Source organism: Aspergillus puulaauensis, chromosome 4, assembly GCF_016861865.1.
Source record: "Aspergillus puulaauensis MK2 DNA, chromosome 4, nearly complete sequence".
Taxonomy (NCBI): Eukaryota; Fungi; Ascomycota; class Eurotiomycetes; order Eurotiales; family Aspergillaceae; genus Aspergillus; species Aspergillus puulaauensis.
In genome coordinates this window covers 1,936,757-1,963,919 of record NC_054860.1, presented here as the reverse complement: position 1 = coordinate 1,963,919, position 27,163 = coordinate 1,936,757, and the positions used below count along the sequence as shown (strand labels likewise).

Below are 27,163 nucleotides of genomic sequence, written 5' to 3'. Positions count from 1 at the left end.
AGGATACCTGCACTTTTTCGTTGCTGAGCCACCTTGTCCGCCCTTTCTAGGCCGACTTTATTTGCTAATAAGAGGAGGCTGAGCAAGGGGACTTCGCCGCCTTGGAGGAATCGGCGGACATGAAACTTGAACGATTCGCGCGCGCGCGATATGAGTGCATTGAGCGGCTTGCCGAACAGTTCACTCAGCTCCGCTCGGTGCTCCGCTGTTATTGAACAAGAAGCATCCATTCGATGACTCCTTGAAGTCACTTTAGTCGTCGGGAAACAAATGTCGCACTAGCATCGTGGCTGCATCTCTAGGACAGTCTAGGTAAGCCCTAAACCTCTCCACCTCGCTTTCTTATTTCACGCAGGTTTTACACGATGCCACGCAGCCCAAGACGCTTTCCAGGGGGGCTGTTGATACTGATCTCTGCTTCACGCGCTTGTTGGCGAACTTACGCATGGGGTCTTAAGACAGTAGAAGTACCCATCGAGGAAGTAGTAAACGGATCCATGGTATGTCCTTTTCCATTAGATTATATTACTTTTATAAGTGAGTGTCCCAACTATAAATTACGATCATACCCGTAACAGGCGGGTAAAATCGTACTCAAAAATCGTTGACGGCGAGAAGCCTTCTTCTTGTCTCGTACAGGGCCCAGTACTTGGAAAGTGTTTGGGCGCTGCATCCAGCTCAAGATCAACCGAGGGGTTGCAGAAGACCGAGCGAGGCAGGAGACATCGATATCCACTAGGCCAGTGGCTACATCCAGGCTCAGCTGTGATACGCGGCTGCGCTGTCGGTATACTGGGACGGGACCGGGGAGAGAAATGGTATACAATTAGATTGGATAGGCTATAAAATTCAAGCAAGATTCTCGGTGGATCATGCGCCCGCCAACGCCGCATTCGCTTGAAATCAGTACGCCACTCTGGTTCGCATGTCCTGGATGAGATTAGTATATAATTCAAATAGAAAGAAGTAAGAAACATACCGAAATCTTTCGCTCTATCTCCCTGACAGAGCGATCCAGTTCCCCAGCAATCATCATCTTCGTATCATTAGACAGGAGGAAGTACATTTCACATAGATCTCCGTCGATAACCCCCTTGACGGGTGCGTAGTAGCTCCGGTAGATGAGGTGATCTCGTCCAGCAAGGGGCGGGCACTGCGAGGCAAGTTGCATTTCCAGACTCTGGAAAAAGTCGACATCCTCTCGGCCAACAAATGGTACCAGCATTCCAATCGTACCCTGGAAGCCTGTCCACACAAGAATATCACGACCACCAACTACTAGCTGGGTCTTGTGCAGGCTAGTGGGGATGTCTTGAGTGTAGACGTGGATCATCAATTCCAGACGGTTGGGCGTGCCCTGAAGATATCCGCGATCGTGGATGAGATGAGCTCCGGATCCCTCCTCATCCGCCTCCTCGGAAATCTTCTTAGGACATCGCATCAACCATAGGTTCCCGAACTTGTCACCTCCCGCAGTCGTCTCATAGTCCACCATGGCCGTCGCGGTCGTCCAACGAGGGATGGAGTCATCTACGAACGGGATCAAGACGTTTTCTTGATACTTGTACACAACATACGTGATACTCTCACGGACATCGCTAACGACAATCCGACTGCCCTGCGTTTGAAGACCCACGATGGCCTTTGGGACCACGATGGCCTGACATTTCCGAAGCAGCTGCTTCATTCCCAGATCGTAGATTCGGAGCACAGACCCGACTCCGGCAACTAGACGACCTTGGAAGCCAAGAAGCGCGAGAGGAGGCTCCTCGACCTTGGTCTTGTGAATAAATTCGAGCTCTTTCCCGTCCTCTTGGAATCGATAGATGTGGATGTATCCTCCCGCAGAGGAAGGTGGATTGACAGTCATATCTTTGGCAGTTCCCACAACCAAGAACGTTTCATCGTCCTGGCTAGTGAACGGCACCGCAGCAATACTGACAGCTGCTTCATTCTCCTCCAGCTCTATCGTCGCAATCACCGATTTCGTCTCCACTGGGTCGATCACTTGGATGCATGAAGCCCAATGGCCTGTACCACGAGGATATCCAAAATCTTCCGGTGGTAGGACCGTTGTGTCACCGTCACGGGACTTGGAGTCCTCGAGCAACCGGCTCCGTGTTGTTGGTGAAAGAACATTATTGTCAGCCTCAATAACGTAGAACAAAGGCTGCTCGGGGTGCTTTAAGAAACGGCGAGGTGTGTATGAGAGAGGTATCGACTGCTGCAGTATGTTGTTGTCCAGTTTCTCAATCGAGAAGATTCTAATCACTAGTGTTAGCGAGTGGTCGCGATACATGTTTCATAATGCACGGTAAGGGTGTTGTTGCGATCTCAGTAGGAACAATTGGAGTATATAATAAGAATGATGATCCACACGGGCATTCAGGGATAAATCCTTTCTCATCATACGATCACATAATCAAGGCAAAGAGGAAGAAATGAAAGCCACATACCTTAGGTTCTGTCCTTGAACACCCACCATACCCTCGACACACTGTTCGCTTGAAAAATTCCAGCCCCATTCGAGCCCGACATAATCCAATGGTGTAAGCATGAATCCTTTAGTTTGGGTATCGGAATAGCCAAGCCAAGGGCGCGAGCTCAGTGCGAGCACCGCGGTCTGTCCTGTTACGGAAACTTGGAATAGTTTCACAGCCTTGGAACCCAGGAATCGAGTTCGCGTGTCAGACAGTTCGCCAGTTACTTCATCAAGAGCCGTTCGCAGATAGACACCGGAATGAAGGCCGATATGAAGATAAAGAGTGGTTCCTCCGGAGCTAGAGTCGGCCATAGGAATGATGTTCAAGGCAGACGGCGCAGCGGTCAACGCTTGGACAGATTTGTTCTCTAAAGTGGTATCCGGGTCTAAACTCAAGATACGAACTGTCGAATCATCGCAGCCAACAGCCAAGAATGAGCTTCTGATACGGCCTTCTGGTACCTCACCCAGACTAAGACATGTCACCGTCCCAGTCATTTGACGTCGTTCGTCATATTCAGCAAGAGACCCATCGGCGTCCAGTTCAAAGTAGACGATTTCACCAGAGCTGAGGGCAACGGCAACTTGACGCTCGTTTGTCGCGGCAGCCACGATAGACCGGTGTTGTGGTGCTGGCCACTCGTTCACTCGTCGATCTACGAGAATGTGGCGGATACCTCGAGGGTGAATCTGGACAAGCGAATCTTCACCAAGCTGTTGAACAGCCAGAGTGGGTGCTGATGAAAGAAAACCAGTATCGGTTACTTCTTCTACTGTCTCTCCAATGCTTAGAACAAGGGTTCCGTTCGCGAAGGACAGCACAATATACGCATCGTATTCATCAGCCCTGGTCAGTTTCGTAGTCCAGACCGCAGATGGTACGCTGGGGAGCTCTGACTCGACAATTTCGGAAACCTCCAGTCCATGCTTCAGTGTTCGGAAAGTGCTTAGTGCGCCCGTGCCAGAGACGGTGAAGATCTGAGGAGCGTCATCCTCGGCGAGATTCACGATCTTACTATCAATCAACGGATTAAGCGAGTTGATTGAGTCCACAAGGTTGAGGTTCTCTGCGCCCCTAGGCCGGAAATAGATAGGTTCGTACGAGGCTGTAGGGTCAGCGGAGAAGTCATCACTCGTGAACTCAGTCTCCTCATCATCATCGCCAAGTTTCTCGAATTGGTAAAAATGATGGTTTCCACCCTCCCCAGCGACATAAAGGAAGCCGCTCTTAAGGATCAGCAGGCTTGAAGCCAAGGGCGCCGTATCAAAGTACTTGATCTTCAAGCCCTTAACTTCACCAGTAAGCTGGCCGTTGTCGTCCTCGGCCATGTCAAGTGTGAGTTTGAAAAGATCGCCATCCTCGGTCTGCAGGAGAAAGAAGAAAGCACCTCGCATCTTGTGCATCACACCGGCTGTAATGCAACGCTTGCGCTCAGGGTTTTCCACTGCACCTTGCCGACGGGGAATGGGTACTCTGAAAGCATCTTGATTCGAGTGTCGGTATGTAATGTTGTCTTCTGCACAGACCAGGACACCGCTTGGACCATCAGCCCCACCAGGTACCTGGAAAAGCATCGATGCTGTGCGGTCAACGGGGTCCGTCCACTTCCGGACAACGTGGTTGAGACCCAAATCGAGCTCGTAATATACTAGAAGTTTTTCAACCTCTTCGTAGGCTCGACCCGTTGGGTCTTGGTCAGACTCCGAGTAGTCTACTTCAAGGGCTGCAAAGACGGGGTTCTCATACCCAGCATCTAGCGCAACCATAGCAAACACCAAGGTCTGTGGCTTGTGCGCTTCTAGCGGAGACGATATCGTAAGCTCGGCCTGCGAGTTTCGATTCAAGACATAAACAAGTTTGTTCTTCTCCACTGACGCAATCAGACATGCTCTACCCTTGGGATCGACCGCCAGATACTGGCCAGGTATAACACGACGCACGCCCGACTTGCCAAATGTCTCAAGGTGGATCCGGTTGAATCGATTCTGTGAGGGAACATACTCGATAATAGTGATGCGCCCCGAGTCCGAGCCAATAATTATATAATCTATAAGCAGGTCTCAGCACTGTTTGAGCCAACGAGCGTCCACGTCGCCGACCGGGTCACGTCCAACCTCCAAGAGGAGCTCGTTCGGCAGTGAAGGATCATGTTGCCCGGGAAGCTTAACAAATCACTAAAATGATCTTGGAATTGCGCTGAGAGGGAAATTCAAAAACATACCTTTGTTACTACCAGCCAGTCTAAAGGCAGCCAGTGATCGAATGATGCCAAAGACATCTTGTGTGTACAGCGGCGTGACCTTGCCCTGGGTGGGATCGGGACGATGAATAGTCAGCTTCGACCCGGAGGCTGTGACGATCTGCTGCTCTTTGGTTCCCGCGAATTGGCCTAGAATGGCCTGAGTGATCGCAGTGGGCGGCTGGATCGTCAGGGAGTACATAAACATATGCGAAGTAGTAGCCATGCTGGGCGACTGAGCCGTCGATGCTCGATCGATCTAGGGGAAACAAGCTGTTGCTTTACGACGCAGTTGCAGTCAAAATCGGGTGACTCTATAGCGAGAGTACTCCCATTGCTGCAGAAACAGGCAGCGAGGTAGAGGATACTCGAGCACGAGATATCCTCGCGAAAGAGGGGAGATTGAGAGCTGCTAGCTTTGTCTTGCTGAAGAACGCGAAGGTGAAAAATTGCTGTGTGGAGCTCTGGCTGAGGTCAAGCGGATGTTTGTCATGTTTGACAAATCACGTGACTTTGTTGTATCAATTAATACGGCTATAACAGTATGGCCGCGTGTTACTGTGGCGGAAAGCAATTATACGCGAATTTCCAATACAGCCGCAGCCTCCCCCGTTCCTTTATGACGATGGGGTTCTGCCCGCTTCTGTCTGGCTCAACGAACAATTGGCGCCAATTCGTCGCAGTGACTTGACTGTGTTGAGGTTACAAACTTTCTCCTTAACATCACATTCAGCCTTCCTCCCCTGAGACTTTCGTCTGATTTCTTCGTTTCCATTTGTTTGAAGCAAGGCATCTCTTTATCTTTGTTCAAGCTTGTGACGTTGTTACCTCGGACCCCTCAACTCGCCCCTCTCTCCAGCGGCGACTTCACGTATCATCATGGCTGATGATACCGCCACAGCGGAGGATTCTCCGATCACCTTCAGTATCAAGGCATCTAATGATGCTAAGTTCACACTCACATTACCTCTCTCGACGTCAGTGTCAGAGTTGAAGGAGAAGCTCTCATCATCCGAATATGCCGATACCCCAGCGGAGCGCCAGCGCCTGATCTATTCAGGGAGGGTGCTGAAAGACAGTGACACCTTGGCGACCTACAAGATAAAAGATGGGCACACTATTCACCTCGTAAAAAGTGCTGCCAGCAATCAACGCCAGGCTGCCGCCCCTGCGCAGAGTGCTTCCACATCCACGCCAACGAGCGCTGCCGCGAATCCAGCAGCCACCGGAGTCCCGACGAACCTCGCCGCTGGCACAGGCAACAACCCTCTTGCTGGCTTAACTGGCGCGCGGTATGCTGGGTTCGCCCAGCTTCCAGGTGCTGGCATGTTCGGCCCAGATGGCGGGGTAAGTGGCCTACGATTGGTTTCCTATTCATTCCCCAACTATGCTAACACAACGGACTTTTCCAGATGGGCCCTCCACCCGACGCAGATTCGATGCTTCAGATGCTTGAGAATCCACAATTCCAGTCCACCATCAACGAAGCTCTACAGAATCCTGCCATGATCGATATGATGATGCAACAAAACCCCATGCTGCGTGATATGCCCGGCGCCCGTCAAATGATGCAAAGTCCAGAATTCCGTCGTATGTTAACCGACCCTGAGTCGCTTCGTCACATGATGCAATTTCAACGAGCAATGGGAGGTCTTGGTGGCGGCGGCGCTGGTGGTGGCGCTGGTGGTGCTTTCCCTGCCCCAGGCGTTACAAACACGACACCTGAGGAGAATAGAGACGCGCAAAACGACAATAGCGGCGCCAACACTACGGCCGGTGCACCACCTTTCAACCCTTTCATGCCTCAGGGTCTAGGCGCAGGCAATCCGTTTGCTGCTCTTTTCGGAGGTAATCAAGGTATGGGCTTCAACCCAACGGGCGCTGGCCAGACTGGGGCAGGGCAGACAGAATCAGGTGAGACACCTGGTGCCGGTGCCGATGCTGCTGCCGAAGGTCAAGCTGCGCAAAATGCACAGAATCCCTTCCGCGGTTTGAATCCTTCTCTGTTTGGTGGTCAAGGGGGCATGAACCCGTTCAGCCCCGAACAAAATCCCCTGCTCCGCAACCCTGCGTTGCTGGAACAGTTGATGCAATCAATGGGAGGACAAGGAGGGGAGGGTGGTGCTGCTGCTAACCCTTTCGCTTCATTGTTTGGGGGTGGAGGTCCCGGCTTCGGTAGCCCAGCTCCCACAGACAACAGGCCACCGGAAGAACGATATGCGGACCAGCTGCGCCAGCTCAATGATATGGGGTTCTTCGAATTTGAACGGAACATTGAAGCTCTTCGTCGAGCAGGAGGCAGTGTACAAGGCGCAGTGGAGTATTTGCTGAGCCATCCCTCCTAATCACCATTTCCTATTTCATTGGCGGCCTGAGATATTTGGCGGGTTTCTAGCGGTTCCAGTGGCTCTTTCGCGTTTATCTTGGGTTTGAAGCATGCAGCTGAATGAAGAAACCTTCCTGTAACATTTGTCTCCTTTGTAGTTTCGTAGAATGGGGCATTGCAGTGTCCCTATTTCAATCAGCATATTACGTGAGAAATGAATGGTCATACAGTTTCCTCGTGTTGCCTTTTTTTTTGAATTTTTTATTTTCAGATATGACGGTTGTATTTCGAACTATATATAGTTGCTTGTTGGCTGCTCTAGATTGCGCCGCACTTTTAAGAGCAGCGCGTAAGCCACCTGCGTTCATACCTACGGTGTCGATAACAATGGACTTCGTCCCATGAACCAATAATAGACATAGAAACTCAATAATTAGGCTTCTGAGAAATAACATGATCTGGCGGTTAAGTTCAGGTACAGGGAGTTGTCAGTGGTCGGTCTTTGGCGGGTCTGGAATGTCAGTGAAGACCCGCCAAGTCTCTGTCTCGGCCCCGGCCAGCGGCCAGCAAGCAACATCCCTTCATCTTTCGCCCTGACCGACGCTTTCAATTGTACAGGCGATATTTCACGATCATTCCCGCTCGTTATACATTGGGGGCTACACGTATACATTCTTCATTTATTCTCTCCATTGCCACTCGGCGCTTCGAGGGGACTTTTGATCAACCCCTTATCTACACACTGTGTCGCTGGATTCTGGAGACGGCTTTCGACCGGGCACCACCTCTCTTTCGATACCAGTTTCTGTCGAGCTCACCGTCAAGAGAGGTCTCGCCTACTCTCAAAATTGTTTTGCCTGTCACGCGCTTCTGCGGAAGGCAACGTTTGTCTTGGAACAACCTATATCCGCCACGTTGGCAGACACTTGACTTTTTGAGCTCTGGACCTTTGACCTGAGTCCGGTCTTGGGTCTCGTCAATGATGATGGGGCCGCGATGGCTTAGCTGTCCCCAGATATGGTCGCTATGGCTGTTGCTTGTATCCTGCTCCTACGCGTTCTACTTGCCCGGTTCGCTCTGCCCCCGCAGTTTGTACCACTTCGAATATATACTGACCTATTTCATTCTACGTAGGCTATTCGATTAAGCGGTATAATGATGACGAATCGATCCCACTCCTTGTGAACAAAATATTCTCGGACAACACACAGCTCCAGTATGCCTATTACAACCTACCTTTCGTATGTCCTGCTAGCGGACGAACGCACGGCGGATCACCGTTTGGTTCTGGACAAAGCGTTTCGCAGAATCTGGGAGAAATCCTGCGCGGTGACCGAATCATGACCTCAGATTTCGAGCTCCATATGGGTCAAAACGCCGAATGCCGCGCGCTGTGCACACGAGAGATCGAGCGCAAAGATGTAAAATGGGGCCGCCAGCTCATTAGAGAGGGCTATGTGGCAGAATGGATCGCGGACAATTTGCCTGGGGCAACAAGTTTCGTGACCGTCGATCGAACCCGGAAATATTACGCATCCGGCTTCAAGTTAGGGTACCAGGAATTCTCGCCCGTCGATGGCAAACTGCGCTATTTCATCAACAATCATTTTACCATCGTGATCCGCTGGCGCGCCGCACCCGAAGGGGGCAAGACCGTTGTTGGATTCGAAGTATACCCGAAAAGTATTTCCGCCAAGGATCATGGAGAAAATGGATGCCCTGAGCACGTTCACGAGGAGCATGAAGGTCTTGAGCTATACATACCGCCAAACATTGAGCGCCTCCGGGAGAAGTACCCTGGATCGTCCTATCTTCCAGAAGATGATGATTATGATGACGGGGCCAAATTGAAGGTTCCAATCACGTATTCCGTCTATTTCAAGGAAGAGAACGGAGTTGACTGGTGGAGCCGCTGGGACCTCTACTTCAGCAAGCAAGATGACAGTACAATGACACACTGGCTAGCTGTTCTTAACTCCTTGACGATTTCTGGTGTTTTGGGCGTCGCAGTGTACGTCATCTGGAACAGAACTGTCCAGGGAGATATCAAGGGCCGAGGCGATGGGGCGATGGATGAGGGGAAAGTAAGGAGAAGCGGGTCGAAGAAAGAGGGGCTCTTGGACCAAACCGCAGATGTTGAGAGGGAGGGAGATCTCTCCTCTGACGACGAAGGCATAGAGGATGTCAGCGGTTGGAAACTCCTGCACGGTGATGTATTCCGGGTGCCCGAGTTTAGCGGACTCCTTGCGCCTCTTGTTGGCTCGGGAATGCAGCTCTTCTTCATGGCTTCCGGATTACTGATTCTCAGCTGCTTGGGTATTCTGAATCCAAGCTTCCGCGGTGGTTTCGTCAGCGTCGGTATGGGGTTGTTCGTTTTCGCCGGAGTTTTCTCTGGATACTTCTCTGGAAGTCTATACAAGACATTCGGCGGAGTGAGCTGGCGGAAAAACACACTGATTGTAGGTCGCATATGGCCCCGCGCTGCCTTGTTCTTGGCTAACATTCAGTTAGACTGCGCTTTTCTTCCCTGGTCTGACATTCTGCCTCATTTTCATCCTGAATCTTTTTGTCTGGGCACAGGCATCCAGCACAGCAATCCCATTCGGCACGCTAATCGGAATTGTGGTTCTTTGGCTGTTGATTCAGGTTCCTCTGGTGTATGCAGGTAGCTGGTACGGTTTTATGCGAGCCAAGCCTTGGGAGCATCCTACCAAGACCTCCTCGATTCCGCGCCAGATTCCGCCACTACCGTGGTACTTGCATAGCGTCCAGGGGACCATCCTTACGGGATTGACTCCATTCGCAGTCTTGTTCATTGAGCTTCTCTTCGTATTCAAGAATTTATGGCAGGACAAGAGTGGATACTATTACGTGTTCGGTTTCCTGAGCGCCGTGACAACGATCTTGATGATCACGGTCAGCGAAGTGACGATCATTGCAACGTATAGTCAACTTTGCGCCGAGGTAAGTTCTCCTGAAAATCGAGACATCGAGATCTCGAATGCAAGGGCGGGAAAAAAAAAGAAAGAAAGAAAGAAAACTGACCCCCAAAATAGAATTACCATTGGTGGTGGCAGAGTTTCCTTACGGGTGGAAGCAGCGCATTCTGGGTCTTCGCCTATTGCATTTGGTACTACTATTTCCACCTGCACATCACGGGATTCGTATCGAGCCTGCTATTTTTCAGCTATAGCTTCCTTGCATGCGCTGTGTACGGCCTGTTAACAGGGACAGTTGGGTTCCTGACTGCGTACGCGTTCATCCGTCGCATTTATAGGTAAGCCACTTGGACGACGACCCACCGCTACAGAGAGTCGTCGAAGCTAACCTGGAACAGCTCGGTCAAGGTAGATTAATGCGAGCTTCAGCTCGAAGCCTCGGACGCCACGCAGATACTGTGCTTTCTCTCCTGAATGCTGGCTGTTTCGGGGAAACCACTTACCCTCTCACGAATTTCGTTTCATCTCGAATAATCGGACGTTGTTAAAGAGTCGACTCGTGCCGAGATCTACAGTGCTAGCCTCGCAGTAGTGATTTAAATTGATTAGGGTGGATTTGAGTACTACTTAGTATATATCCTTGATACTTAGCGGGAGTCAAGCAAGCGATCGTATAAATAAATAAATATACCTTATTTTTCCGTTGAGTTTTGGTGTATCTATATCTATAATATACTTCCATCTTTTCATGGACAGTCGGAAAGTTGGGAAACTCCGCGCGGGTACTAAATTAGAGCGAAGCGAATGAACCTTAAATACCACGTGAAGGTGCAGAATGAAGAATCCAATCCAATCCAATCCAGATCATCATCCATCCATCCATGGAATTGGTTGGTCCTTGGTGGAATCCGCAAACGGCGGAATCGAACATGCGGTCTAGCCAAAACAGCCCCTGTTGACGTCAGACCGTAGAATGCTCATTCCCGGTCTGGACAAGGAAGGAGACTGGTCACTGGAGAGGAGTGAAGGAGAGAGGAAGAGCCAGGAGACAGGAAGTGACTTGGCTGCTCAGTACGGAGGTAGGTGTCCTCGGCCGAGTCAGAGATCGACTGTAGGTATTGTACGGTCTACAGAGTACATATCCTCACTGCATGTAAGCCGAGAGAGAGATCATGTATAATACCCCGTATATAGAATTGGAGATTGGACACGCCTACCTCTTTCCATTTTCTGCAATTGGACAGTTACCGGCTCACAGTCACAGGAGACTGGGATCATGGATACGTAACCAGCGCGGCGAACAGTGGGCGGCATCCACACCCCCTAAACATATCAATGATTGACATTGACGTCCAACGGGAAGGATCCCGCTCTGATCCAAACATTGAAAATGAAACGGAGCTGCAGAAGATCAAGCGGGAGCGGGACGGGAGCTTGAAACCGTCGACGTGAGTTCAAGGCGATGTCAGTGTCACAGATGGTGCAATTACGGAGCCCGTCGAGGCCACCAAGCATCAATCAGTCGCCAACCCGAAGATCTAGCGGAAGGAAAACGATTCGCGAGATCTGACGTTGTCCGCAGTTACCCCTTACGGAGTGACGACTTTCAATCAGTCGCAATGCGTGCGTCTGTGTCTGCATGTGCTGGCCTGTGCAGACTGCAGACAGCGCAGACAGGAGTTGAAGGATCCGTCCGGAGGTGATTGGTAAGAGTGGCGGATTTTGCAACACTCTGGTAGGCATGCGATTGCGTGCTCGGGACAGAAGATGGTGCCAAATTGCGCTCGTTGCTTTTCTCGGAACGGAACCGGCAGCGCTTAGGGGCAACTTAATAATGACCTTGACAGACCCTCCAGCAGAGGACGGACACTGTACAGATAGCTGAGTGAGAGTTGGGGTTGTCTTTAGGTATGAGACGATGGTGAGTGGGAGGGCCATTCCATTCGTCGTCCGCGATCGCGCGCCGGGAACTTGGGACCACCAAAGCTCCCCCGCAGAAGGCGATCTGGACAGGAAACACGAGTTGCATCATTATTGCACGGACAAACCGACGCCATCGCAGTCAAGAGATGATTTGCCGGAGATCCTCCACGATCTTCAGGAGAGGTGAGGCTAAGAAAAGCCGGAGATGTCGTGCTTAAAATCTTAGCGGGGATGGTGCAATCGACCCGCAGAATTAGGTGGTCGAGGCGAGACAGATGAGGATGACACAACAGCCCGACTCGCTGGACAGTGACGGCTGTTCGCTCAGCAGTGCGCAAATTCCTGTTTCACTAGCAGGCACCGTGTGCGGGAATCGTGGCCTGCCAAGCTTACAAGCGGGAGACGGCGATGGTTAGTGGCAAACTTAGGCAGGGATGAATCCAACGACACCACGACAGCCTCAGCATCCGATTCCTGGTTGCTAAGTGTACAGGAACACGCGGATAGCCCTACCAGAGCCAGCAGAAGCAGGGGAGCACCTCGCAGAGGCAGAATCTCGCGGTTTGACGGCCATTTCAACGCCAACGTCCGGCACCAAAACAGCAGGCGGGCGTAAATACATGTATTCAGCCCCCCTGATGCCCGTCCTCTTACGCTAGGCTGCCACTACCACCGCGACCAAAGACTCCTCCGTAATCTCGTCTGTCTGCTCGCTTCGCCAGCGTTCCATCAGCTTCACAGCACATTCACCGCTCGTCGAGTCGTCAGTAGGATCCCCGCGACTCCGAGTGACGAGCACGGGGAATGCCAGACCCTTGTGGAGCTTTGATCCTCAATTGCAAAGCATTTCTTACAATCACATCATCGCCTCCGCCAATGGTTCCATTGTTGCGGTGACATAAAACCCGTTGATCTGGGTCGGCAAAACTTTTTTTCCCTTTTTCTTTCTTCGTCTCTTAACTTATCAAGATCTTGTGACTTTCCAGGGTGATTTTCCTGCTCGCTGCCACTGCAACTTCTCCACATAGAGGCCGACTTACTTATAGCTGCTTGTTCGCCTCCGTTCCCGCTCTCCCTCTTCTTCCCTTTCTTCCTATGCTCGTTTCTCCCCACACCCGTACATAATAGTTTATACTTTCCCATACCCCTCTGGACCCGAGAAACGCAACCCAAAGGAAAAAGCATCATGGCCGCCAAGAAGCCTAACATCCTCTACATCATGGCGGACCAGATGGCTGCCCCCCTTCTGGCCTTCCATGACAAGAACTCCCCCATCAAGACCCCCAACCTCGACCGCCTGGCGGAGGAGGGTGTTGTCTTTGACTCTGCCTACTGTAACTCCCCGCTATGCGCCCCGTCCCGGTTCGTCATGGTCACCGGCCAATTGCCCTCCAAGATTGGTGCCTACGACAACGCCGCCGACCTGCCCGCCGACACCCCAACCTATGCGCATTACCTGCGCCGTGAGGGCTACCACACTGCACTTGCTGGCAAGATGCACTTCTGTGGGCCTGACCAGCTCCACGGCTATGAGCAGCGTCTGACATCTGACATCTACCCCGGCGATTACGGCTGGTCAGTCAACTGGGATGAGCCCGTGAGTAATTACCCAAAGCAGTTAAGAGGGGAAAGGTCTGGGAAATATTGACTTGATTAGGACATCCGCCTTGACTTTTACCACAACATGTCTTCTGTCATGGAGGCTGGTCCTGTTGTCCGTACCAACCAACTCGACTTTGACGAGGAGGTCATCTACAAGTCGAAGCAGTACCTCTACGACCATGTCCGCCAGCGCACTGAGCAACCATTCTGCTTGACTGTCTCCATGACTCACCCTCATGACCCTTACGCCATGACCAAGGAGTTCTGGGACCTGTACGAGGACGTTGAGATTCCTCTGCCCAAGCAAGGTGCTATCCCACACGACCAGCAGGACCCTCACTCCCAGCGCATTCTCAAGTGCATTGACCTCTTTGGCAAGGAGATGCCCGATGAGCGCATCAAGGCTGCGCGTCGTGCCTACTACGCGGCTTGCACGTACGTCGACACCAATGTTGGAAAGCTCCTGAAGGTTCTTGACGACACTGGCATGCGGGATGACACTATCATCGTGTTCACTGGTGATCACGGTGACATGCTTGGCGAGCGTGGCCTCTGGTACAAGATGGCCTGGTACGAGAACTCGGCTCGCGTGCCATTTATTGTCAACGCACCCAAGCGTTTCGCCCCGAAGCGCGTCTCTGAGAACGTGTCGACTATGGATATCTTGCCGACATTCGCCGACCTGGTTGGGGCGCAGCTCATCAAGGGGCTACCCCTAGACGGTGTCTCCCTGCTGCCCCATTTGACTGGAGAGGATGGTGTCAAGACCGACACTGTTCTTGGCGAGTACATGGGCGAAGGCACCCAGTCTCCTGTCGTCATGATCCGCCGTGGCCGCTGGAAGTTTGTTTACTCCTTGATCGACCCGCCGATGCTCTTCGATGTCCAGAACGACCCACTGGAGAAGGTGAACCTGGTAGCTGGCCTACCAGACCCTGCGCACGCAGTTCCGGCGGATCCTAAAGCCGTTGCTTTTGCCAAAACCGTGGGACCCGCAGCCCTGCCCACCCCTCTGGAATCGCCTCGTGCAACACCACTGGCCCGCAACACACGCGACTATGCCTTCCCAACTCCCCCGCGGACCCCAAGCCCGGGCAAGCAATCGAACGCTGTTCCCGACACCACCGACCCAACGAAGCTGTTGGCCTACTTCTCTGAAGAGGTCCACACCCTCTGGGATCTGGAGAGCATCAGGGAAGATGTCCTGCGCTCGCAGCGCCGCCGCCGCCTTGTCTACTCCGCCCTGATCCAGGGTACTCCTCAGTTCTGGGATTGGGAGCCTCGCGTCGACCCCAGCACCCAGTATGTCCGCAACCAGGGCAAGGGAGTTCTTGACGATGTCGAGTTGATCTCTCGCTGGCCTCGTGTCCTACAACAAGCCGCCCAAGCTCAGGGCGTGAAAATCTAATGATCTACATAATTTTGTTTCTGGTTGTTTTCCGGGAAAATATTTGCTTTTCTTTCCGTTTGGCGTTTCCAGCGAGGCGCTATACCCTGCATTGTCACAACATCATAGCATTCACTTGATATCAATTAGCTTCCAAACTGTTTTGGTCACGCTTAGCGTTAGCATTGCCTGTGAATGCGTTTTCTTGAGTGAATTGTACATAGAACTAGGGTTGAATATTCTGGGACTCGTATGTACGCGTTGTATTATCAAGCGTTACTTGATTTTACTTTACAGTCTACTACTTATCAGATTGCACTAAGTTGTAACTAGTATGAACTATGAACTATGAACTATCAGTACAGACTATGACTATCAGAAACCATTGGTCCTCGTATTACGTAAATGCCCTACTTTCTCTGGCGATCTAGGCCCCTGGCCCCGTGATCCCGCGTCATTCATAGTTCTTGGACCATCACGTGGGGCACTGTGCAGTGTTTTTTGCCTTTTTTTGGAAGGTGCTCCCAAGGTCCACCACGCCCACTGTCCCAAGGAATCTCGGGATGGACTTTCTATGCCTGTCAGTCTGTCCATCTCGAGTGTGTTGACCTTTGCCCATCGTGTTACGACTTACGTCAACTTGCAATGTGCAGTAACTATCTTAACCTAAACTGTGCATGGCGGCTTGAAGACGGCAGAAGCGGGATTACCTAGGGCGGGATTACATACGGTACACTGTACATACCCCTCCAAGTCCACGAGTCCACGCTTTTCATCTTATCAGTGAACAGGACCATGCCATTGGTTCAATTCATTGCCAAGTGAAACCCGGTGTACACGCAAGGCAACGAAGTAGTACTGTGTAGTACCAAACATCTCGAAGATTCTGTCTGATACCAGGAAGGACCTAAGGATTCAAGGAATGGCGCTGATGCAACCTCCTGACTCGCCACGGATAAGCACTTACTTTATGGTCTAGGGACACTAAAATCGACGCGCTATTTGAATCAAGAACAGAAATCCCTCAGTCACATCCTTGTCAAGATGATGAGCTTGAACCCTAAGCCTGGCCTCCCCTTAGACAGGCGAGCAGCAAGCACATACTAAGGTAAGCCGCATTCGTAATTGACAGGAGATGGCACATCTCCCATCCTCTGCGCAGGTTTCTGCCCAGCAGTCTTTGAGCGAATAGACTACTTATGTATAACAGAGGACTTGGTGCCTCTTATTCATCAAACCTTTACCTATCTCACTTAGCAAAAGAAGCACCTGCGTGTTTGTTAACTTTGCTTTTGCCCACTGTATGAACAACGGCAATTACCTTCTCGACATATTTGACCCCAATCAAGATGTCATCAGCATCCTCAAATTCGCTTTTATTGCTGAACTCTTCACTCATCTCATCCATGCAAGATAACCAGTTCACAACTACCTGGGTGTCCATCTTTCCCATCCGGATCGGGAGTTGTTCCTTCGCTAGCGCCATAGAATGATCCTTAAGCGAGCTGTCTCCAGCGAATGCCGAAGGATCATCACAGTCGAACCCAGCCAGTAAGGTGCTTGCGTGGCCCTCGCCACTCACCAGAGACACCCAGAATGATGAGACGCTAGACCTTGCAAGGCTGGTGGCCAGCCAGCTATCTCCAACGCAGAATCCAATCTTGAGCAGGCATACTCCGAGACTGTATATATCATGCTGCATGATAGACTCTTGTTTCGGGGTTGCTGCCTTGGCGAATCAGGAGGTTGATAGATGTTTTCAGACTAGACAGTCTGGTCGTAATGTTTTGTTGCCAGCTAAGCAAAATGCCCGGGGTCCCAGTAGAATCAGTGGATCTAAATTATAGAAGGAGTATCAATATGATCCATTGTAATGAAGATGGATTCTGAATCCTCGAACCATCTTCGCGAACGACTTTACAAAGAAATATGAATCCTAATCGATGTCAACGTCCACACAATGAGATTGATGGAAGTTTAGCGCCTACCTTTGGCTGGAGAAGCTTTGCAACAGCTTCAAGCTCTTGTTCGCAGTAGTCCGTTTTGGAAGGGTCAGATTCTTTCCTAATCATCTTTACAGCTCGCAGTCTAGCCGGGCCTTGACTTGCAAGATACACACCGTTTCACCCAGACTACCCCGAATCCGCCTGACCCCAGTATCTCCCCTCTCTTCCAGACTACTGTCTTTATTTCTCCTGATAGTACTTCCTTGGGTATCGCCGGGGTGAAAGGCATACTGTTCTTGCCATGGTTGAACGCAAACCTGGCCCGGGTTGATCTTCGTTTCGAGGTCTTTTCGATCCGAAGAAAAGCAGTGCTCGTCGAGAGTCACATGGCATAATTCCAGCCCCGCCATGGCTTCGAGGGTGTTAAGTGTGTAAATGCACTCAGCCACACGAATCTCTGCAATAGCGACTGCTTGCCAGCTTGAAGCGTACCAGGTACGGAAGCCCATATCGTTCTTACCCGAGCCATCCATCTTCCTAATATCACAACACAGGATACAACTCTATCTACTAACGAAGATAAAACATCGCAGGTGATATGCATGTACTGTACGCTTCTCTAAAGCAAGCATGAACGAAAAACGGGGTAGCAATAAACATGAATTGACAGTTCAATCAGATCAGATCATTCCTCATCACAGTGTCTAGCTAGAGAGCTAGCTTCCAATAAGTAACCATCCCAATACTTCATACTCAACATCCCCCATTCCATCCTGTTCCAGCTCAAGTACATCCCAGCCTTCAATTCCATTCCAATCCCGTTCCATCTCGCTAGAAGAAGAGAAAAAAAGAAAGAAAAGAGAAGAAAAGAAAAGAAAAGGATACCGGGAAGTCGTGAAAAGTGAAATACCCTAAGTAGTTACCCATATGTACCATATACCACATTCCATGTACCCGCCGTGGCCATGATCACAGCGCCAATATCAACCTCAGCCCATTAATCAAACCAGACCAGGCCGAACCGAGTGAGAAATAAATAAATCATCCATTTATTCTATCGGATAAGCAGGAGCCTTTACCAGGACATTGATCGGCCCGCGTCCGCGCACTTCAGCCGTCACAAACGCCGCAAGTCGGATACGGGTTGGTCCTGAGGCAGGAGCCGTAACGGAGCCGCGACGGACGGCGTCACCGACATTACCAGCTGGAGGCGCAGGGCCAGGACTAGAACCGGGCCCTGCAGAACCCGGTCCTTGTCCCGGTTTCCGCTCCCGACCCATGAAGTTACTAAAGACGGAGCGCATGCGTTGTTCGCGGGCTGCCGGAGGCCCATCGAGACCACCGGGGTTCGTGGAATTGGGAGGTGACTCGCGGTCATTTTCCGCGTTGTTTCCGGCGCCGGCACCAGGGCCATCCTCGTCAGGATTGTTGTTGTCGGAGGATTCTTCAGCGGAGCGGCGGGGGTCAGGGGGGTTACCGACGTTGGTGAGCGGGGGGAGGACACCAGGTTCGATTTTCATTGTGGCGTCGTGGATGGTTGAGCCTGGGAGAATGTATTCGACGCAGATGTCTCGGGATTCGAGTGGGATCTTTTCGGCGATGCCGATTGCATTCTCTATGATCATGCGTGCACCGTTGTCGATACCTGGGGGAGGGGGACTGTTGAGGTTACTGACAAGGGCTGCGACAAGACTCTCGACGAGGGAATCGATGAGTTGGGCACGGTGTTCGTCTGCTGCGGGACCTTGGAGGGTATTTCCGAGGCCGTCGAGTGTGGTGCGGCGCCAGTTGGAGATGCGGGCAACGGCGTTCTCCTTATCTTCTTCTGTAGCAGTATTTATTTGTTGTCGGCGCAGCGTCATTTCAATCGATTTCAACTGCTGGCTGAAGCCTCGTTCGAGAGACGGGTGAAAGTACCGCTCGAAGAGCTCGTCCACGAGCCAGCGACTCATCACGGTTCGGCCGATTGCGGTCATTTCCTTTGTGCCTGTGGTAGCCGCGTCTTCATTGACAAATCCAGCGAGCCAGTTGGGGAGCGTCTTCCAGTCCTTGCGAATGGAGAAGGCGAGGTCCTTGATGGCACCGTCGAGACGGCCAAACCGGTTGGCGTACTCATTATCATCGAGGACTGTTCGGGAAACAGCCATCCGCTGGTGGGCTACGGTATTTTGCAGATGCTGAACCTGCGCATCTCGTTCAAAGTAGTACCGTTTCACCTTGGAATATTTGGCCTCTGTATAGATCGGTCAGAACACACTCTCAACAATTCTGTGACAGATTGGCTTACGCAGTTCCTCATGTTTCTGGAGTAAGGCACGGAAGTCATTTTCATCGTCACGACTCCGGTTGTCTTTAGAAGTGGGTGTGGCACGCCCGGTGTCGAGGGCACCTTGCTGTTGGCCAGCATTGTTCCCGTGGCTCGAACCTGGGGGCTGAGATTGATTTTGTTGATTTCCGCCGGTGGGTCGGTCGGACATCGCCCCGAGCTGCGACACTGAAGATGTTTCGCTCTTAGGATGAGGGAACGGCGAGGGGGGTCCGATAGATTGTCGGGAAGGCGGGCGAGGGTCCAATTGGTGACTAGAGGGAGCCAGGTCTGAAGCTTGTCTGGGAGTTTCGGCGGGCTGCTGCCGATAGACCGGGTCGAAAAGATGGGGGTCGGTATTGGACCGCGGAATGGGGGAGGGGTGAGGCGAGCGGGTATGAGGGGCGAGACCAGGATCAGGAACACGACCGGTACTCTGCTGCGGCATGGACGATTGTTGTTCAGATTCCGGGGCGTCTACCGCATAGTCTTTGGACCAACCCTCCAACGACGAACGCGATTGTTCCAGCAACTGCGGCGACTGTTGCTGGCGGAGTTGTTGTTGCTGCTGTTGCTGCTGCTGTACCTGCCCCGATTGGCGTCGGCCGGTTAACTTCACAGATCGATTGCGCTCCAACAAACTGGGCTGGTCTCGGACGGACGACGAAGAAGTTGAGGAATGGAACGAAAACAGACTCCGTTTAGACCGGCGGGGTTCCTGGTCGTCTGGCTTGTCAGTAGGGGATGATGGCCACGACTGGTCGGAGACGTCAGCATCGAAGGACTGAGGTGGCGCGAGCTGGGAGGGAGAAGAAGGGTTGTTGGTGGCTACCGTGATTGTGGAGTTCGAGTTCGAGAGAGTCGAAGCGTCTGGCGGTGTACGAAGACGCTGAGTGTGCGAGCGCTGCAGGCCTGACGAGCGGGCAGGATTACGAGGTGGAGGTAGACGGGGGTCGGAAGAGTGAAATTGCGTCTGCGATTGCGAGTGAGCGTGGGAGTAAGGGTGAGTCTGCGCCTGAGGCTGGGTTTGGGGCGGAAACTGCTGCGAAGTGGAGACGGTGTAGTTATTTTGGTGTTGGTGTTGGTATGTATTGTTGTTGTTACTATCGTCGCTGTCGAAATGAGGGGCGGCAGAGGAGCCCCTGGAGGGAGGATTACCGGTACGGGGCAGATGCTCGACCGATCGGAACGCAGAAGACGAGAAGGACGGCTTGGACTTGTCTTTCTTGCGGAAGAGGGGCATGGAGATGGGGGGGCCCGGGTTAGGGGCAGCAGGAGGAGGGGGATAAGGGGATGGGGAGACGAGGAGATGAGGATGAAAGAAAGCGCGAGATCGGTCTCCCGTACGTTCGAACTTCGTGCTGTCGTGTCCTCGTCCGGGATAATATCAAGAGTGGGCTCTAAGCGGGACAGCAACCGGTGATTGGGCGCGAACACGAGGCTGTGCGAACAAAAGGAAAGACAAGAGGGGAATGAATCACCGTTGAGCAAACACAGACACGATGATAGCAATCATCCTACGGCAGAGGAGGAGACGCAGCTGAACGAGGAGGGGAAACGACGCTCAGGATCATCCTGCTAATAATAGCCTCGAGCTACGCCGAAGTAAGAATTTGGACTAAAAATGTCAAGTCAGAACTAAATACAGCGTCCATAAAGGCCGAGGGATATCAGATAAAGAACTCCTCGGCCTGATATCCAACTGGCTTATGACCAACTACTCCGTACGGTCGCTGCAAATGCTCATTGGAGCAATCTACAATCTAACAAACTCCGTGCGTCTTGCCCGTCTTGCCCTGCAGCGAATGCGTCTCCTGCTTATAGTGCGGGTGCGTGTGCTTCGCCTGGTGCGACTTGGTTGTGTGTGTGCGCACATGCCTGCCATCATTTAAGTTAGCTTTACCTCGCTTCTCACCAGTTACGTACTTCCCTTCTAACTTAGGGAGGGGTCACATACAGGGTATACTTATCCAGCATCGCCTTGTCCATATCACTCAAGCTCTTCAGTGCAAGCTTGACATCGTTCAGAAGCGTATCGCAGCGGCTCATAGTGAAGTCCTCCCGAACCACCACACGCATCAGCTTCAGCGAGTTGCTGTTCGGCGCCATCGTGTAAGCCGGCACAATCCAGCCTCGCTCGCGCAGCTGGTGTGCCAGCGCAAACTCATCAAAGTGCTCCTCGCGGTCCTCACGGAGCCGGAACGCAACGAGGGGCAGTCCCCGACCGCGGCGCTGGCTCATAATAATGAAGCCTAGTTTCTCGAGCTGGTCCGCAAGATAGTCCGCAATCCGGGTGATGTTGACCATCACCGAGCGGTATCCGCGCTTGCCCAGGCGGATCATCTGGTAGTACTGGCCGATGACATGGGAGGCGCCCTTGGAGAAGTTCAGCGTGAAGCTGGCTTGCTCCGCGCCGAGGTAGTTGATGTTGAAGATCAGTTCCTTGGGGAGGTACTCGGGGGCCCGCCAGACGATCCATCCGACACCGGGGTAGACCAGGCCGTACTTGTGGCCGGATGCATTGATCGAAACGACCTTCTCCAGACGGAAATCCCATTCCAAGCTAGGGTGGATGAAGGGGGCGACGAAGCCACCACTCGCGGCGTCAACGTGTATGGGGCAGTCGATGTTGCGCTCAACGAGGAGATCGTTGATTGCCTTGACGTCCTCGTACTCACCGGTGTAGGTTGTGCCCAGGATGGCGCAGATACCGATGGTGTTCTCATCAACAAGATCCACAGCCTGCTGAGGGTCAATCACGTAGCGGTCTTCCGTACAGTAGACAAAACGCTCTTCAACATCGAAATAGCGGGCAGCCTTCTCCCAGCAGACCTGCACAGCACTGTTCATGACAATGTTAGGTCGGGAGAAGTCCTTCCCCTCAGCCTTGCGCTTGTTCGACCACCGTTTCTTCATCGCCAAAGTACCCAACATGATTGCCTCGGAGGAACCAACCGTGGAGGTACCCATGGGGTGGTCATTCTCGCTGTCTGTAGGAGCGTTGAACAACCGAGCAATCATGTTGACGCATCTGTTCTGGATCTCAGCGGACTGGGGGTACTCTTCGTAATCGATGAAGTTCTTGCTGAACGATCCGGTCATGAGCTTTTCAGCTTCATCTTCCTGTAGTAATTGCAGTGAGCTTAGCTACCTCTAATCCTCTCCACCGAGGTCGCGGATAACCTGCAGCGTACCATGTAGGTCGTGACGAAACTCGCCAAGCTAAAGATCGTAAAATTAGCAGGCACTCTATCAAGCACAGGACCTCAAATTGAAAGAAAAAGCCCATACTTCAGCATCGGGTTTCCATCCAAGCTCAAATCATCCTTGATCATACGGTACGCCACATCACGGGGCATCTCGCGCTCAGGCATCTCCGTGTGTGGCAGCTGCTGAGTAGCAAAGCGCGTGCCGTAGACGGTAGTAGAGAACTCATCCTCGGTTTCCTCAAGCTGAATAGAATCGACGCGCTTGGTGATGGGCTCAAAGTCCGCGTCTCTCTTGATGGTTGCGAGGTGGACCATGGTGGGAAACTGTTTCAAGTTGACTCAATGAAGCTACAAATAGAAATAGAAACGTGGATGGTAATAATGATTGAGAGGTAGCGGGGTGTATTTATAGATAAGACCGGTCGTAAGATGCAGACAGAGTAAGATCCGGATGGGAAACAGCCCGTGTCCACGATTGATCAAGCTGAGCCGGGCTGTTATGGATAATGGCTGTCTCACTCCTCCCCTCAGCCCCTGGCACCAACCAGCTACGTAACTACATCATATGTTCGGGCGACACGAGAGGGGTAGCTGGAACAAAGTGGCGGTCGTCACTCGTCCCTCGCTAGCAGGGAGCGAATCGCCCATTTGGACCTCGCAGCGTGGCTCCAGGATCGGGCTAGAACTGTTTCAGGGCGCGATCAACGCGAGCAAGTGCGAGAATTTGGACAAATGGCGGACCATCTCGGTGGCAGTCTGGCAGAGGGTGCCTGTGGGCAGCGAATCACTGGGAGAAAGCTTAGAGAAAGCTTGGCTGGCGCGGTGGACTGGCGAGACCCACGACAGTCGCGATGTTTTTATTGGGGATCGGGAGTTGCAGCTTGCTGGTGTTGCCAGGATGGGAAGACTCCGCAATGGAGACCGGTGGAGGAGCACGTCCAATACTTGAGATGCCAGAACCCCTCTTTACTTAATAAGAATCATCGACTGTGGCGCCGTGCACGTCCGAGGCAGCCACTGGACGTCTACGCGAGTGCAGCAAGTACACTGGACCGGTCATACTCTGTATAGCATTGATATCTTAAAAGAGAGAAATAGTCAACTACAGACTGGAACAGACTCTCGAACAGCATTAATCCAACAAATCAGAGCAAGTCCTGTGGTATCCCCATTATCCGTCATATCATACAGTCGATCTAAAGACGTCCTGCCGGCCTGCTCATTGCATTCTTTTCCTTTTTTCCGCGTTTTCTCATGCCTGGCCTTTCTGCGGCGTAATCGGGTATCAGCAATGCGGGGTCTGGTAAATCCATCCATGTCCCCCGCCAAACACCCTCCCAAGACCCAAATACACCGTCCTCTCGACTAGTGAGATGGAGCAGTCTGATATCAACAAACCAAAACTAAATAACAAATTAAAAATATAGATTGGGACAGCGCGCTCAGGCCTTGACCTTGCGCTTGAGCCAGCCCCACAAGCCACCACTCTTTCGCTTCTCGGCCTTGGCGGCCTCCTGAGCAGCAGACTGGGCTTGTTCTGTAGCGCTCTTTCCCTCTGCGGGCTTTGCGCTGGTGGCAGCACCTTCGGTCTCTGCTCCCTGAGCGGTTTGAGCAGTCTCACCAGCCTGACCGGTCTGGCCGGTCTGCGCCGCTCCAGCAGCTTGAGTAGCCTGGCCAGTCTGAGCGGTTTGACCAGGCTGAGCAGTTTGACCGGCCTGGGCAGCCTGGCCGGTTTGGGCAGTCTCGGCGCTCTTAGCGGCCTGGGAAGTCTGGGTAGTCTGAGCCGCAGGCTCAGCAGTCTTGGCTTGTTGCGATTTCTGGGTGGCAGCCCGCGCGGCGGCGGCGCTATCGGAGAGGCCAGCAGGCTTATCGGCCTGGGTTTGGACGCCGGAAGGCAGGCCAGCGGATTTGGCTTGCTCCGTGCTCGGTTTACCAGCAGCCCCAGTGGCGGCGCCAACTTGGCCGACAACAGGTGCTGCATAAGCCTTCTCCGGTGGCGTGACTGCAGCCGGAGGCTTGGTCACAGTAGCTGTCTCATCTTTCACCTTGGGAACCTCCTTGGCCTTCTCTTTACTGTCAACGGCCGATGTTCCGGTTGTGCCAGCAGCCGCAGCGGTCGCAGCGGAAGTAGGCTTCGTTATCTCAGACTCCTTCTGAACTGGAGCAGCGGTTTTGGCTTCTTCCTTGGCGGTGCCAACGGTGGCTGCTGGTCCAGTTGTGGCATCCGAAGGGCCCTTGGCTTTTTCTTCCGCGGCAGGAACGGCAGTGGTACCGGTTCCTAGAGCTGCGGCTGCGGATGTAGGTTGGGTAACCGCGGGCTCCTCAGTCTTGGGGAGAGCCTTCGATTCTTCCTTGGCGGTAGTAGTGGTTGGGGCGGCCGTGGTAGCCAGAGGCTTCTCCTCTGCAGATGTGCCCGGAACACTGGTGAGTCCCGGTACCGTCGTCTTGGGGGCCTCCTTCTTAGAGCTAGAGACGCCAGTTGGGGCAACAGTCTCGGTGGTTTGAGCCTTCTTAACCGCTTCGGGGGTGGTTTCCAGCTCATTCAATGGCTTATCAGCAGGGTCCGCACCAAGACCGGGGATCATCTGAGGCTGCAGCACGCCTGCTTCGTTCGGAAGCGCGGCTGCGCTTGTAATATCCTCCTTTTTAGCTGGTGTCTCCACGGCGGTGCCCTTGGCGATTGGTTCATCATCGATCTTGGGGATCTTTGTGGGAATTTCTCCCTTCTCGGTCGCCAGAGGGCCGTTTTCATGAGGGCGCTTGACGTGGGTATCTTCGGGATTCTCTGACTCCTTGAGCCTGTCGGGGAGGGAAGTGGTCGCAGCAACGACTTCCGGGGTACTGAGGGGCGCGGCTGCAGTCTCTTTCGCAGCAGTCTCGGGCACCTCTGCTATAACGAAAAGAGGCAGACGTCAGTAAGTGATGCGACAAGAGTGATGGTCCTAGGTTTCTCATACCAGCAGTCCCCGTTGGTTCAACCTTCGATTTTTGTACAGTGTCCACGGCCTCCTCTACCGGGGGCTCCTCCGCTGTAGGAATTACAACTTCATCGGCATTCGACGCAGCAGCAATTGGCGGGGCAGCGACAGCGGGAGTCTCAGTGGCAGTAGAGGTCTCAGCAGGAGTCTGCTCAGTTTCGCTCACGGATTCCTCGACGGTGGTGCCGGGGGCGCTATAGTGTGAGAAGAAATGTGAATGTTAGTCAATTTTCGATCCCGGCGCAACGAGAGCCTTGCGATGACGCAAAGACAACAACAACACACAATGCCGGCGCAAATTGAAATGTGTGCGACTTACCCAGCGACGACGGGCTCAGCAGCCTTGTTGCTCGTAGCAGCGGCGGAAGAACCGCCCTTCTTGCCTCCCTTCTTCTTGCCTCCTTTCTTGGCCATTGTGATGAATCAATAGGACTGTTTTTGTGCGCTGTGCGTTAGACACGGGCCACGTAGCGATGGACGGGAAAGGATGCGGCAGCCTAGCGAACCAGGTCGGAGCATTGAACTTACCGCGAATACTAGTTATTCGTAGGTGAGAAAAGCGCTCGAACGCTGGGCAGGAGGACAAATCGATGGAAGATCGATGGAAGTTAGGGGCGGGTGCTGGTATGGGCCTGCTCTGGTTCTTTCCGACTCCCAAAGAGGCAATTCACTCGGCGAACGTTAATCCGGGACTGTGCAAGCTGGCCACTAGGTAGGTCTGACGCCGCTGCAGCAATTGAACCGGTAAGCACGAAGGCGATTTCGCTCTAAATACTAGTAGCGCTGGGATGACTTCGTAGGTCTGGATATGCAGGGAAAGTTGAGTCGCAGAGTCCGTGCGAAGAAAACGATGCTGTCGGGTTGTATTGGGTTGTATTGAAGGGGGTTGTTCATTTTAGGGAGAAGAAGGGGAAACGAGGGAGAAAGGAGGGAAAGGAGATACGAGTCCTAATATTACGAATCTCCTGCTTTCAGGATGCCATCCCCTTCAGGGCGAGCTGAATGCGTTCGTTGTCTTTGTTCAGCTTGCAAAGCGTGATGATTTGATGTTTCCGGCGATCGGTCGCGTGCCTCTCAGTAAACGAACTACATACCTCCATTATTGGAGTTATTGGGATAGCGAGGTCGTCTACGAGAGCCATATAGAATAATGGACCTGATTATTCGGACCTCCGGCAAATGTATGGCGATGATCTACTTTGTCAATTGTTGACCTTGCATACTGTAACTTGCAGGCAGCATCTCGTTTCTGGCATAGGACGATTTCGTGCAGCCCTAGCTTGACCCCAGCCCAGCCACGTCCGGATCAGGCAGCCCAGCATCTGACATGGCCATAACTGCGGACGAAGGAATGTCTGACTCGTCTGGCATGGGAAATTGAATTAGGATTTACCCCGACTAAAATTAGCAGCAATGAAATCGTTCAGATGGTGTTTTTAGCACCGTGTTTTTTATTGTTCGAATCGGTTGCTGGCCCTGCCAAGCTCCGGATGACATCACTACTGGAGAGAACAATGGGCTTCAAACAAAAGAGCACCAACAGACCAGGACAATAAGAGACTGTGGAGCTGTGTTGCGAATACTTATCGAAAACAGGTAGTTGCTTATAGAAAAGCGTCATCTATGGGTGATTCCCTATTTGCATCAAAAGCCAGGCGGGTGCTCATTGGTTTGTATAGATTTTTACTTGTCTCGGTTTTTTCTCGGAATACATTTTGTTTCATCTCCTTCAGACAGTTACCTTGGAGCTGCGTGTAGAGCAAACCTGTACGTAGTTCGAAGAGCCAACATCCCGTGGTCTAGATCAGATACCGAGTGATGGCCAG

At 52.5% G+C, this 27,163-nt stretch overlaps 8 protein-coding genes across 8 annotated transcripts; 3 read left to right on the top strand and 5 right to left on the bottom strand.

Moving 5' to 3' along the window:
• Positions 1-903: 903 nt before the first annotated feature.
• RSE1 (DDB1/RSE1 family protein) lies at positions 904-4,948 on the bottom strand (the record flags this gene model as incomplete). The annotated part of the gene is made up of 4 exons (XM_041703914.1): positions 904-930; positions 980-2,264; positions 2,457-4,530; positions 4,705-4,948. The coding sequence occupies 4 exons, from the start codon at positions 4,946-4,948 to the stop codon at positions 904-906; spliced, it is 3,630 nt and encodes a 1,209-aa protein (XP_041556552.1).
• A 653-nt stretch (positions 4,949-5,601) lies between these two features.
• Positions 5,602-7,067, top strand: APUU_40801A (ubiquitin domain-containing protein DSK2; the record flags this gene model as incomplete). Its single annotated transcript, XM_041703913.1, has 2 exons — positions 5,602-6,069; positions 6,135-7,067. 2 exons carry the CDS (start codon positions 5,602-5,604, stop codon positions 7,065-7,067), a joined length of 1,401 nt encoding a protein of 466 aa, XP_041556551.1.
• Positions 7,068-8,027: 960 nt separating this feature from the next.
• On the top strand, positions 8,028-10,404 carry APUU_40800A (transmembrane 9 family protein; the record flags this gene model as incomplete). Its single annotated transcript, XM_041703912.1, has 5 exons — positions 8,028-8,118; positions 8,183-9,507; positions 9,560-10,012; positions 10,105-10,325; positions 10,386-10,404. 5 exons carry the CDS (start codon positions 8,028-8,030, stop codon positions 10,402-10,404), a joined length of 2,109 nt encoding a protein of 702 aa, XP_041556550.1.
• A 2,692-nt stretch (positions 10,405-13,096) lies between these two features.
• APUU_40799A (putative choline sulfatase) lies at positions 13,097-14,920 on the top strand (the record flags this gene model as incomplete). Its single annotated transcript, XM_041703911.1, has 2 exons — positions 13,097-13,507; positions 13,568-14,920. The coding sequence occupies 2 exons, from the start codon at positions 13,097-13,099 to the stop codon at positions 14,918-14,920; spliced, it is 1,764 nt and encodes a 587-aa protein (XP_041556549.1).
• Positions 14,921-16,131: 1,211 nt separating this feature from the next.
• APUU_40798S (uncharacterized protein) lies at positions 16,132-16,601 on the bottom strand (the record flags this gene model as incomplete). The annotated part of the gene is made up of 2 exons (XM_041703910.1): positions 16,132-16,143; positions 16,200-16,601. 2 exons carry the CDS (start codon positions 16,599-16,601, stop codon positions 16,132-16,134), a joined length of 414 nt encoding a protein of 137 aa, XP_041556548.1.
• A 1,293-nt stretch (positions 16,602-17,894) lies between these two features.
• On the bottom strand, positions 17,895-20,393 carry APUU_40797S (uncharacterized protein; the record flags this gene model as incomplete). The annotated part of the gene is made up of 2 exons (XM_041703909.1): positions 17,895-19,078; positions 19,133-20,393. The coding sequence occupies 2 exons, from the start codon at positions 20,391-20,393 to the stop codon at positions 17,895-17,897; spliced, it is 2,445 nt and encodes an 814-aa protein (XP_041556547.1).
• A 520-nt stretch (positions 20,394-20,913) lies between these two features.
• On the bottom strand, positions 20,914-22,674 carry APUU_40796S (glutamate decarboxylase; the record flags this gene model as incomplete). Its single annotated transcript, XM_041703908.1, has 4 exons — positions 20,914-21,028; positions 21,108-22,273; positions 22,345-22,372; positions 22,442-22,674. The coding sequence occupies 4 exons, from the start codon at positions 22,672-22,674 to the stop codon at positions 20,914-20,916; spliced, it is 1,542 nt and encodes a 513-aa protein (XP_041556546.1).
• A 1,127-nt stretch (positions 22,675-23,801) lies between these two features.
• On the bottom strand, positions 23,802-25,751 carry APUU_40795S (uncharacterized protein; the record flags this gene model as incomplete). Its single annotated transcript, XM_041703906.1, has 3 exons — positions 23,802-25,249; positions 25,317-25,531; positions 25,657-25,751. The coding sequence occupies 3 exons, from the start codon at positions 25,749-25,751 to the stop codon at positions 23,802-23,804; spliced, it is 1,758 nt and encodes a 585-aa protein (XP_041556545.1).
• Positions 25,752-27,163: the final 1,412 nt, after the last annotated feature.